Source organism: Protopterus annectens, chromosome 4.part0 (genome assembly GCF_019279795.1).
Source record: "Protopterus annectens isolate FY-2018-M chromosome 4.part0, PAN1.0, whole genome shotgun sequence".
Classification (NCBI taxonomy): Eukaryota; Metazoa; Chordata; order Ceratodontiformes; family Protopteridae; genus Protopterus; species Protopterus annectens.
This window is the reverse complement of record NC_056733.1, coordinates 1,435,456,951-1,435,470,339: the sequence shown is the minus strand read 5'-3', so window position 1 is coordinate 1,435,470,339 and position 13,389 is coordinate 1,435,456,951. Positions and strand designations below refer to the sequence as shown.

The following is a 13,389-nucleotide window of genomic DNA, read 5'->3' as shown; positions in this document are numbered from 1 at the left end:
ATTACAATTTCAGAGCTGGAAACCACTCCGCTAGCGTTAGATAGGCAGTACAATGCTCACCAGTCCCACTGGTAGGCAGTAGGACTTCCCTCTGCCACAGCAAGGTCTGGATAGCTCTGAGTACAGAAAATAAAGTCCTGAGACAAGCAAGGCCTGGGATATGGACTGGCTAGAAAAGGTGGGAAACGTGCAAATAAGATAGTATATTTTTTTTTTTGTTGAAACAGGCTAAACAATGCAATAATACAGTAAATAAACACAGAAAAGGCTAACACAGTTGAGTGTCTAGCCCTAAACAGTAAATGCAATTAAAACTCTAGAAAATTAGCAATTTAAAACTTTTTAAAGGAGTACAACAGGTTTCTCTAATATATTCCTCAACTTCACGGCCCTTTTCCTCCCTATTTAAATTGTCCTCTGTAAAGCAACAACAATAAAGCATTTACAATTTTTATAATTCCCTTTACTTCTGTAACAGAAGCCTACCTTCTCATACTGTGATGGTTTCACTTACAAAATGATTCTCTCACACTTGAATAAAGCTTGCTAGAGTCGCTCAATTACTGACATCATCGAGGCCAGGCAGTGCAGGTACTTTTTTTTTTTTTTTAAATCAGTTCCCTCCCCCAAAGTGACATCACCACATCCGTCATCTGATTCTAACTAAAATAATAAGACCCACCCATTCTGTGAAGTCATGGCTCCCTTGTCCTTCCCCCAGCCTGAGTGCTGTTCATTTTATTCAGTAGTAGTGTAGTAACACCGATGTTTGGAAACACAGGAATTTGGTATGCATACTTGTACATTCTGCACGGCAAATGATGCTTAGGTGGTGTATCGCTTGCATACTTCTCTGTTGTATTTGCACCAGATACTGCTAGTGTGCAGTGCGGGAATAGAAAGATTAAAACATTTTATGCTTGTGACATTTTTGAAAATGTTTAATAAAGAGAATTTAAAAAAAAAGAAAGATTAAAACATTACCCTGGTGTCAGAGGTGGCAGTGCAACATATTCATAGTGGCTTAACATGAGAGCAGCTCTAAGCAAGCACCATGTGAAAACTGAACAAGCACCTAGAATTATTCATTGCAGCTTCCACACCTTAAGTCTGAAAATGAATTCACATACTCACATGAACAGGAGTAGCTGCATATTGATGGCTAAAGGTGTATGGGCATGTCAGGTGGTTACTACACTGCAAAAGTGGTATGTAATGGTGGAGATATTTGGAAGGCATGAGCAAATACACCAGTATATTAAAGCCATAGCACCAATTGAACTGGAGGCTGGCAAATAGATTTAGTAAGGGATTTTGTCCATGCACAAATATTTCAACAGTGATTCTTTGTAGTGGCATCCATTATCTGATTCAAGGTAAGTTAACCTTGATGTCCTTTATTTAAAAAAAAAAAAAAATCAATAAAAAATTTACTTTGTTATAAGTGACTTCTGGACACAAGAAAAAGGAAGGGGAAAATATAGCAATGTGGTTTGTATGTACAAAGACAAATCCAGGGACACTGCAAAAGGTTTTTTTTTTTTTGCAAACCAACCAGTGGAGTAAAAACATATGAAGGCAAACACTGCATACCAACACACACATGTAAATCTCAATTTTTAACAAGGTGGAAGCATGAAGTGATGCCTTAACACTTAAATTAATAAAGATCTAAACTGGTTACTAGTATAAATGTTTTATTCTTTAGCTCCTTGGTGCAAGACCTTACTGGATGTGATTGCAGTCAAGTAAGGCCATGGCTATAGTGCAGCAAAAAAATGTCCCCTCTAATAAAGGAAATGCTAGAGCAAAGATTAAATTACATGAGTCAAGCACCCTGCTGAGATCTGCCAGTCAATGGAATTACCAGGTCAAATTACCCTCAGGACTTTGACAGCTAGGGAAGCTAAGTGTTATGGGGGAGGGGAGAAGTAAATGGACTGGAATTCATTGTCTCACAAATTAGTGCTATTTAAACTAAATTAGAAAAAAAGGCAGCAGTAAACAGCACTTTGAGTGTGTTCTGTGGCATTTGCACTGTTTCTGTTTTAAGTAGTCATCCAACAGCAGGGAATGTTACTTACTCTGTTCTATTTTACTCAGTACTTTGTACGCATGCAACATCTATGAAATGACAGGAACTTTAGGCAAACGGAAGCCTGCATGATGTAACATTTTTGAGCCAAACAATGATTTCTGGGATACTGGATGGCAACCTGATTTATCCAAACCACGTCAATATGCCAGCCTCCAGGTGGTCAGAGTCTGGAATTACATATAAAAATATTTAAAATCCTGTAAATAATCCCAGAATGCTGTTAACGTGTAGGAAACATCATGCCATGATGTTTTAAACATGTTTTTTGAGTCTGTGGGTGCGGTACTCCTTTAAATGAAGCAAGGCAAGTGCACAACTGAAAAATGATTTAAGTGGCAGTAATACAGCAGAATAAGTAGCTAGTCTACATATACAGAGAAGTCTATATATACAGAAAAGCAGCTAAAACACACAAACACTTCAGATGCAGTGCAACCTAGAGCACTTGAGTTGTAGCAATATCAAGGTAATTACAGTTATAATAAATGCTCTAAAATATACTCTATATTTCCAAAATGTTTGAGAAGCACAGTCAGAACATAAGGAAATTCAGGTAAAATAATATTTTTTTTTTTTTGAAAGGGAAAAGGAGAAACAGAAGGCCTTATCAAATGTTCTCCCTGTATTAGGTAGGCTAATGACACTAGACTGGGAGGAGTGTCCCAGATCAGATTGCAGTAGATGCGGGCAACTGCAAAACCACCAAGTATAACAACAAGACACGAACAGGGACGAAGGGTGTGGATCAATACTAAAGCTATTAGCCTACACTCTTTAGACAGTAAACACTACAGAAAGCCACAAAATGAAAGTTTTTAAACAGATAAAGGAGCAAAGAGACTCTACAGAATGCTTTTAACTGCAAACAAATCAGTTACCCATGCAGATTACAATAAAAGTGCTACATATAAATTGCTAGAAACAATAAACTGTAAAAATAATCGAAAAAAAAAACAGGATACTCATATACCTCAGCTAAGAGGTGGAGACAACACCTCTCATCCACTCTGCTCAGTGTGTATAGACAGAAACTCTCTCAAAGTTAGGGCTTAAATACCAGAACAACACCTTTTTTTTTTTTTTTACAAAAACACAAAAGAACCAGCCCCCACTAGCCTGCAGCCAATTAATACAATCTAGCCAAGGTAAAGAAAGGCTTCAGCTAATTAAAAATGGCCTGTTCATGTGCTTTGAACAATCACTGTATACACATACAAGCCCAGAGCCAACAATTCTGAACTAGGACAAATACTAAAGCTATTAGCCTACAAAGCACTAGAGAAAGCCACAAAATGAAAGTTTTTAAACAGATAAAGATTTGTAAAGATACAGAATGCTTTTAACTGCAAACAAATCAGTTTCCCATGCAGATTACAATAAAAGTGCTATATATAAATTGCTAGAAACAATAAACTGTATAAATAATTGAAAAAAAAAACAGGATACTTATATATCTCAGCTAAGAGTTGGAGTCAACACCTCTCATCCACTCTGCTCAGTGTGTATAGACAGAAACTCTCTCAAAGTTAGGGCTTAAATACCAGAAGAACTTTTTTTTTTTTTTTTACAAAAACACAAAAGAACCAGCCCCCACTAGCCTGCAGCCAATGAATACAATCTAGCCAAGGTAAAGAAAGGCTTCAGCTAATTCAAGATGGCCTGTTCATGTGCTTTGAACAATCACTGTATAAACATACAAGCCCAGAGCCAACAATTCTGAATTAGGACAAATACTAAAGCTATTAGCCTACAAAGCACTACAGAAAAGCCACAAAATGAAAGTTTTTAAACAGATAAAGATTTGTAAAGATACAGAATGCTTTTAACTGCAAACAAATCAGTTACCCGTGCAGATTACAATAAAAGTGCTATATATAAATTGCTAGAAACAATAAACTGTATAAATAATCGAAAAAAACAGGATACTTATATATCTCATGTAAGAGTTGAAGTCAACACCTCTCATCCACTCTGCTCAGTGTGTATAGACAGAAACTCTCTCAAAGTTATGGCTTAAATACCAGAAGAGCAACTTTTTTTTTTTTTTACAAAAACACAAAAGAACCAGCCCCCACTAGCCTGGAGCCAATTAATACAATCTAGCCAAGGTAAAGAAAGGCTTCAGCTAATTCAAGATGGCCTGATCATATGCTTTGAACAATCACTGTAAAAACATACAAGCCCAGAGCCAACAATTCTGAACTAGGACAAATACTAAAGCTATTAGCCTACAAAGCACTAGAGAAAGCCACAAAATGAAAGTTTTTAAACAGATAAAGATTTGTAAAGATACAGAATGCTTTTAACTGCAAACAAATCAGTTACCCGTGCAGATTACAATAAAAGTGCTATATATAAATTGCTAGAAAAAATAAACTCATCGAAAAAAAACAGGATACTTATATATCTCAGCTAAGAGTTGGAGTTAAGACCTCTCATCCACTCTGCTCAGTACATGTTCTAATGTGACTACATCAAAATGGGTGAATGAATGCATACAATTTTGCTACAAGTAATGTATTATAACTGCCCTCTCAGCCTATGGTGTCTGTGAAGATGTTTTCTGCAATGCAGCCTTAAATTATATTTGTGCAGCAACTATTTGGATTTCACTGAATACTTATGTGATATCCAATCTAGACATTTCTTTTTTTTCTTCCCCTCTGCAGCTGATGATCACCTGCCACCAGCACCTTTCCTCATTCACCAGGTCTACTGGACCCACCATAGACTTCCCAGGTTCAACTAAAACTACAAGTGGGGAAGGTGAGAAGGTTGAGGGTACAGGTGCATCATCATGCTTGCTACCCAGGACTGTGTCCTTAGCCCCTCCCTCCCGCCAGCAGCCTCACAAGCACCATATGCCACTGAGTTGGTAGTTAAATGTTTAACTTTTGACATAGTGGTATACCCCTTATAAAACACAATGTTTGCTTGGGTCGGAACACTGCTATAGTGCAATGAATTTAGACTGTTCCCTTCCGTCTAGGATGGGAGAGCTGACATTGCCACTCACTCCCCCTTTCTACCCCTGTGCAGCCCCTCCAGCACCCATGCCATTGGCCAAACAAGGATCATCTGGGTTGCAGGAAGGGCTTTATCTAGCTGCACCACAGAGCCACGCCAACTAGGTCTTTCTCTGGAGCCACATTAATCAGAGGTATACTCTAATGAGGGAGACCACCCAGAAGGATAAGCATGTAACTCTGTCCTGTTGTTGATGAGGATGGACTTTCTCATACCAGAAACAAAAGCTCTGTACATACCATAACAATAGATATGTACAAATATGCCCATTCTTGTCAACAAACCCACCTGCTTCCTTCTCCCTCATGCTGATATGGTTTAGAAGTCCTACTTTTGTTTTCTGCTCCACTTTTGTACAGCAGCAGCACCAAGACCTGGACATGAACATCTGTTCACTAAGCATTGTGAGTAAAAAAAAGAAGAGGTTAGTATCCTGGGAACATTTCTGGTGTTTAGCTGCCTAGCAGCAGTAAATCTGCTGTTGAAAAGGAGTTATCATTATGGTAACTGCTTAACTTTCATTTCCTTTAAATCTAAAACATTATGTGAAACAGTATCTGAAATATGGGTCTCTAAGTTATGTAGAACTTTTATATAGTATACAGTTGACTAGCCTCCTTTTCATGTAATAACAAAGCTGAGGAAATCAACACTTTTGTATTCATTAGAAGTATAATTATATATACTGCAATGACTACGCTGCTACATTTACATTAATTCTATATGGAAATACTGCTAAATAGTAAATTATTTTAAACAAATGAGAGAGATTGAAATTAGTGCCTCAAAAGGTATATTAAAAGGTGATGTATTGCGAGCCACGAATTCCGAAGCACCACTTATCACTTTCTAACAACTGTGTACTTTGACTTTTCACATTTACATTTTCTAACTGTCATAAACAGCAGCAGCATGTTCGATTACTCACTGTTGTCACAAGATCATCATACTCAAAATTAGCTGATTCAGTATTTTTCATTCATAGGTTCATACTAGGCTATCTGCCCTAGGGCATTTATAAGCCTAGCCAGAATGTGTTTGGCTTTCACCACCCATTTTAAATTTATTTTGCTATGCCCTTTTTCGAGGTTAGTATACTGTGCCTCTGTCTAACAGTGACACAGAAGTGATACCCGGGGTAAACCTATGATCTCCCATCCACTCATCAAGATTCCTCTTGAATAGAGTCAATGAGGGACTCTGCCTAACCTGGACTGGGATTTTATTCCAGAGTGAAGGGAGCCTCTGGGTTATGAATCTGTCCCTCCAGCATGTCCTATTTATTTCAGTGCTGAGGTTCAAGTCTCTCAAGCGTGTAGCTCGATGGGATTTGGATTTTCTGAGGTGCAGCATGTCCATTAATTCCGGGTTGGACATGGCTTTATACGCCAGGCACAGATCGCCTCTGAGCAGGCGGTATGCCACTGAGTAGAGCTGGAGTTTCTTTAACCGGGCAGCATATGGCATCTGTTTGAGCCCTTTGATCCTCTTGGTGAGGTACTTTTGGGGTCTTTCTAGTTGCTGCAGGTGTCTGGTAAGGTACATCCCAAAAGGGGCATTGTACTCAATTATGGGCCTGATGAGGGATGAGTAAAGAGGCACGATGACCTCCCCTGATCTAGATGTGAATCCCTTCATGATTAGGTGGGCTATATAAAATGTTCTTCTAACCACTTTGGCCACTTGGTTGTCAAATGAGAGATTGTTATCAACTTGGGTCCCCAGGTCCCTAATTACTTCTTCTGTACTTAATGGATTACCACCTATGTGGTAATTTGTGGGCACTTTGTTTTTGCCAAAGGGGATGACTATACACTTTTTGGCATTTAGCTTGAGGCCATGGCTCTGGCACCAGTTGTCTGTTTCTATGAGGCCCTTTTGGAGGATGCTTGTGTCGCTGGAGAGTCGATTATGGCGCCCAGTTTGCAGTCATCTGCGAACTTGGTCAGCCACAGTCCTTCCGTGTTGGCCTGTACCTCCGAGAAGTATATACCGAACAAGAGAGGTCCCAGGACTGAGCCTTGTGGGACACCACTTGTAACTGGTTTGGAGTCTGACATGGCTCCAGCAATTCTAACCATGTGGGTTCTGTCCTTGAGCCAGTTTGCAATCCATCTAGTGACATAGGGGGTTATATTTAAGCTGGTGAGCTTATCTATAATGCCCGAGTGGGGTATTGTATCGAAGGCATTTGCGAGGTCCAGGTAGGCTGTGTGGACCACCTTCCCCTTGTCAATGGCCTTGGTGACTGTTTCAAAGAAATCAACCAGGTTTAAGGGGCAGGATCTGCCCTTAACAAAGCCGAACTGGGTAGGATCCAGTGTCTGTAGGTCCCCAATATCTTTATTTATGAGGTCCATGATGATCCTTTGCATAGCTTTGCAGACCAAGTTAGTCAGGCTTATGGGGCGATAGTTTCCAGGATCCGTTGAGGCACCACCTTTATGGAGAGGGACCACTGTTGCTGTACGCCACTCTTTGGGCACATATCCTGTAGTAAGGCTGAGATTGAACAGTAGTTTTATGTGTGGGTTTAGCTCTTCTTGGAGTTCATGTAGGACGCAGCCCGGGACACCGTCTGGTCCCATTGATGCTGTGTTTTTTGCTTTGGAGAGGGCGGCTCTTACCTGAGCATCTGAGATGTCAGGGGGGCAGCACTCTGCTGCGATAAATATTTGCCCTTTGGTGGGAGAAGTTTGCGCTGAACCTGTCAGCTAGGATGTTGGCAATGTCTATGGGTTCAGTGTATTTTTTGTCATTTTGGACTAATTCTGAGCATATCTGGGAATTACCACCCAGGCTCCTAACATCACTAAAGAAAGCTTTGTGATTATCCTTAGTGTCCTGTGCAAATTTTCTCTCGAAGCTGGCCTTAGACAATTTTATGAGTGCCCGTAGTTTTTTGCTAATACTGATCAGTGATGCCTTCCCTTTTTGGGATATTGCTTTATCATTTAGTAGCTTCCTCCTTCTATTGTATAGTTTGTTTATGACTGGGGTCCACCAGACAGGACGTCTGCCTTTGGAGGATTGGGTCTTGGTTTTATTTGGGATTGCATGATCCATGCATTCCTGAAGGTGTTCATAGAATGCGTTCATAAAGGATTCTGAGGTCTGGGCCATATTTTCCTCAGGCCCGGGGGCTTTGAAGGATTCCACCTCGGTTTTGAGGAGTGTGAAATTTGCTTTAGAGAAGTTTTTCACTGTGGTTTTCTGGGCAGGGGGTGGGGTCGGGATGTGAATATCCAGTGAGATTAGTTTATGGTCTGATCTTACCAGTGAGGGATACACTTCTGGTCTGGAGCATAGAGTCCCCATGTTGGTGATGATCAGGTCCAGCATGTTTTCCCCTCTTGTGGGAGTGGTAACAAGTTGTTCCATAGCATTTGAGTTTATAAATTCTAGGAACCTTTGGGCTAGGGTGCTGGAGCTAGAGTAATGCTCCCAGTCTATGTTTGGGTAGTTGAAGTCACCCAATATAATGGTGTTTGGAGAGACCTTCATATTTTCCAGTGTTCTCAGGAAGACCGAGTGAGGTTCCTGGGTTTGGGAGGGTGGTCTGTAGCAGGCTATAAACTGGAAGGCAGTTTTACCCACTGTTAGTTGCACATGGATAGTCTCTGATGCTTCGTGCTTTGCCACCAACCTGGAGGTGTGGGTATCTTTGATGAATATCAATACTCCCTCCTTTGTGGTTCGGTCCAAGTTTTGGGGCGAAAAGCATGGTATGAGGTATAACCTGGTAGTGCTGGGGTGCTCTCGAGCCCTGAACCAGGTTTCTGTTACTGCACAGATATCGATATTCTCCATGCTAAGGAGAGTTTTGAGTGCGTGCATCTTGAGGTTTAGACTTCTGGCGTTGAGTAGCATTACTCTTAGTTTCTTATCCCTTGTGATACCTATGGAGGTGGGTTTGTCTTTTGAGCCTTGCCTAAAAAGGCACTATGGGGGTAGCAAGTGCCTTTGCCAATATCCGAAAGCCCAGGGGTGACAGGTGCAAGCCATCCCGAGCGAAGCATCGTGGCTTGTCGAGCATATCATCCCAAGCTGACAGGCAGTGGATCCCCTTTGAATGACACCAGTACTTAAGCCAATTGTTGAAATTGATCATCTTGTCTTCATATTTTGGCATCATTCTTGGTGAGGGTAAGATGCTACTCAAGGTCAGGGTCATACCGGCCTGGGCTACATGCTCAGAGAGCTCCTTTATGTCTCTTTTCATGTAGTCCAGGGAGGTACGTCTCAGGTCATTCACACCAGCATGAACAATGACTGAGTCATATTTGTACTTGCCTTGGAGTGACCTGAGTGCTTGTGTTATGTGGCGGATCCTAGAGCCCGACAGGCTGCTCACCGTGACCCTCTCCGTGTTCAGCCTGGTGAGGGGGACGACAGTGTGCCTGACGATAGAGTCACCTATTACAAGTGTATCAGGTGTGTTGTTTAGTCTTAAGGGCTGTGTCTGTTCGCACACTGGCTTTGTGAGATATGTGTTGCACGTGTTTTGTTTTGGGGTAGCGGTTGCTTGGGTGTCTGCTTTGGAGGTCTCTGCTGCTTAGGCAGATCTTTATTTAGAGCCTCCGAGTATGTTTTTGTGTGATTATGTGTTTGGTTTGCTGTCGTGGTAGGTCTATGTGAGACTGGAATTGTAGTGAGTGTGGTTTCCTTCTCCTCCTGACTGGTTATGCCAGTACTGAGTTGAGAGAGCTTAGCCTCCAGTTTGGCTATATGGTTGCATCTCTCACATGTGTTGGAATTTGTTGGGAGGAGGAGAGGGTTGTCTGTGTACATGAGGCAGTTGTAACATTGCCTCAAGATTCACAGATTCACCAGCTGGACCGGAGGAGATTGACAACTGACTTTTGGACATGCTAGAATAATATTGGGAATTCCTTAATAATTGAAAACAAGGGCCAGTGGGGAGTGAGGGTGTAGTGCTTTTAATTTTTAGTGCTGACTTATATAATTGCTTTAGTGAGCAAGTGCCAGGTAACTTAAGTGCAATGTGTTACAGGTAACTTAAATGCAAAAACGACAAACAGTAACTTTCTTTCAAGTGAAACAAGGAAATAAGTACAGTAAGCAATGCAGATATCACTAGTGATCCACAGAAGCACTGAGAAGCCGCGTATTAGATGGAATTAGCGTTCCAGGGAAATAACAAGCAAACAAAACAAGCATATAAACAAAGCTAGATTCAGCAGGCCTGGATCTAGTCTATGCTACAGCAAACAAGGTGTACCAATTTCAGTAAGATACAGTTCAAATATTCAGGCACTATAAACCTTTAACCAGAAATTCCCAGCTCAGAAGGGCAGAGTCCAGCCTCTTCTCCCACAAGAGTGCAGACCACGAACCTTCTTAATGTAAAATAACTGGCCTGAAGGATTTTCTGTTTGGGATAATGTGCTGCAGCCATTTTTGCTCTTTTGCAGTAGTAGGCTAAAGAAACAGAATCCATATAATCTTATAATAAGTAATTTAACTCAGCTTTTCGGAAGCATCTGAGTATCCTCTCATACATTGGTTCTACTAAGAAGCACCAAATTCCACAATCCCAAACATCAGAAACAGCTAAAAATAATGGCTGAAACACAGAAGAGCAAAAAATAAATAAATAAATAACTTTATGCATTTTTTTTTTTGCAGAGGGCAAGCCTCCCACAATCTCAAACGTATATATACCAATTCCAATTATACCAACTCAAAGAAGGAAGAAATGAGAGATCTCCTAAAAGAAGCGAATCATTGCCAATGCACAATTAGAAATTGCATCGGCACACTCACAGAAATCACACTGGCAATGGAAGACAGTGATTGAGGTTATGTCACTCTGCATTTGTTTCTTTGGGTTACTGATACTCGAGAAGTTTCATATCAACTATTTGTAGAAGAGTCCATATACCTTCATAAGAAAGCATCACAACAAAATAATGTAAAACTACACAAAACAGTTTTTTTTACCTGCCTTTAAATATGCAAATGTACATTATTAACTTTGGAAGCATGTATCATTTCCTGTTATCATTTCTGGAGAGACACTTTGAATTATAGCATTCTAAGAATGTGACCACTACTTAACTCACCCTAAGCAGCAAGTATTCTATAGCAGCAAGATTACCTGCCTGAAAAATCACCTGTGCAATATGCAGTTTTTGGCAAATTGATCAAACTGTGCTCTTCTCTGGAGAGTTGCTGCAATGGGAAACTGTAGGGACATAGGCTTTACCTTTGTGAAAAATGTTTAGTTTGTCTGTGAAAACATTTTTTTTCAAAAAAATGTGTGTTAATGCTTGCTGTGGACACACAGTCATACTAATTAATTTCATAATCTGAGTGCATGTTCTTCTGATTTTATACTATGTGTATACAAGGGATAATTGGCTAGGTTTAAAATGACTTGCAAGAGCAGTTAGCTTAGTACTAATCTATGAACCTATGAACCTATGTTACCAATTATTCACCCCAAGAAAAATAATATGTATGTGATTCTTTGGTTGAGGGCAATAATGAAAATATTCTAAAGATGCATGTTTGTTACCAGTTTTACAACCAATAACGGCCAAGTCAAATACAAAAGTATCTGCAACAACTCAGCAAAACCACTACCAATAAATGGTTGTTTTGAAATACAACTGCAAGTAAATGGCAACGACTCTACGTATTTTCAATAGTTTAAAAGAACAGGAATCATCTTTCTTGAGTTACCTCACAACCACATCTCTATGTCTGACTCAAATATTTAATAATATGAGGAAAATGACACAACTAAATACTAGACAAACTGCTAACTGCATACACAATTTATCTGAAAGCACTGGTAGTATAAAGAAACACCATTTGAAACTACATGATAACCCCAAAGCAAATCCCATGGAAAACTACATAAGATGATATATTTTTATTTAAGGAAAAATTTCCGGAGAAATTAGATAAACTACAAAAAATGAAAATTGCTGAAACAGTGTTTGGTTCCATGTCATAGGTTTCCATCATAGTAACACCACCAAAGCCTGAAAATACTTGTGAAGTTAGAATTTGTATAGACATGTGAATTGCAAACAGAGCTGCCTCACTCGTGTACATGACAACATAAGTCAACTTAAGTGAACATAATGGTGCAAGAACATTTAGTGAATTAAACTTGACATCTGCCTAGCATCAGCTTAAGCAACAGCCATACAGTAAAGGTATTATAATGCTTTCTATCTACATAGGCTAGGGCATGAAAAAATAGCATTCAGAGTCAACACTGCTGCTGAACTTTTCACAGACATATGTAAGTGATAGAGGGAATAAAAACCTACAAAGAATTTTAGTTGTGATATTAATGAATATGGAACAAAGGAAAAGGAACATAACAACACAGTAGGAATTGCGTTAGATATGCAAGAAATGGACTGACATAAAATATCTATGTATGTATGTGTGTGTGTGTGTGTGTATATATATATATATATATATATATATATATATATATACATTTCCATACATACGTGGGTCTATATCACATCGTCAAATGCTTTAAATGTCGAACACCTCTTCTTCAAACCCTATTTGTCAAAGTCTTCATCTGTCAAATGATCATTTCAGTGAACTTCTTCCCATGGTAACTAACCAGTGGGCCATTATCGTGAGTTTGCCCTTTTCCCCACTGCAGTGTGATCTTGGAGTTGGTATATTTAGTTAGGGGGATGTGGGGGGGGGTGAAGCCCCCCACCAGGATGGGTTTTAAAAATGATGTTTTGTTGTAGCTGGTAGGGTGGCCAACTTTTTATTTACCGTGGGAAACAGTTTTGCTAAAATGATCGTTCGACAGATGAAGTTTCGACAAATAGGGTTCGATGAAGAGGCGTTCGACATTTACAGTGTTCGATGATGTGATATAGACCCGTACACACTCACACACACACACACACACACACACACACACACACGTGTGTGTGTGTGTGTGTGTGTGTGTGTGTGTGTGTGTGTGTGTGTGTGTGTGTGTGTGTGTGTGTGTGTGTGTGTGTGTGTGTGTGTGTGTATGAGTGCGTTTGATTAAATGTTCTGGAATTCTGTGGAATCATACTTAACCCAGACGTGGCAACAATACATGAAAAGACACCTTAATCAAAAGCTAAAAATGTGAAAGCAATACAAGACATGGCACTTCCATCAGTACTACAGAGGCCAGAATTCTTCTGTGTATGGTCAACTATAATTCAAGTCTTATCAAAGATTTCAGCAAAATAAAAGGATTACACATAGAGCTAATGAGA

At 39.9% G+C, this 13,389-nt stretch overlaps 1 protein-coding gene across 4 annotated transcripts in view; it reads right to left on the bottom strand.

The window, feature by feature from the left end:
• LOC122799895 (E3 ubiquitin-protein ligase RNF14-like) overlaps window positions 1-13,389 on the bottom strand; it is a 513,500-nt gene that overhangs the window by 258,140 nt on the left and 241,971 nt on the right. Inside the window, exon 2 of one of the 4 annotated variants that reach the window (XM_044069275.1) lies at window positions 5,414-5,520. The exons of the other annotated variants lie outside the window; for them this stretch is intronic. Coding sequence (XP_043925210.1) covers window positions 5,414-5,513 — 100 coding nt within the window. The 5' untranslated portion in view covers window positions 5,514-5,520. The remainder of the gene's footprint in view (window positions 1-5,413; window positions 5,521-13,389) is intronic. 4 annotated transcript variants of the gene reach the window in all.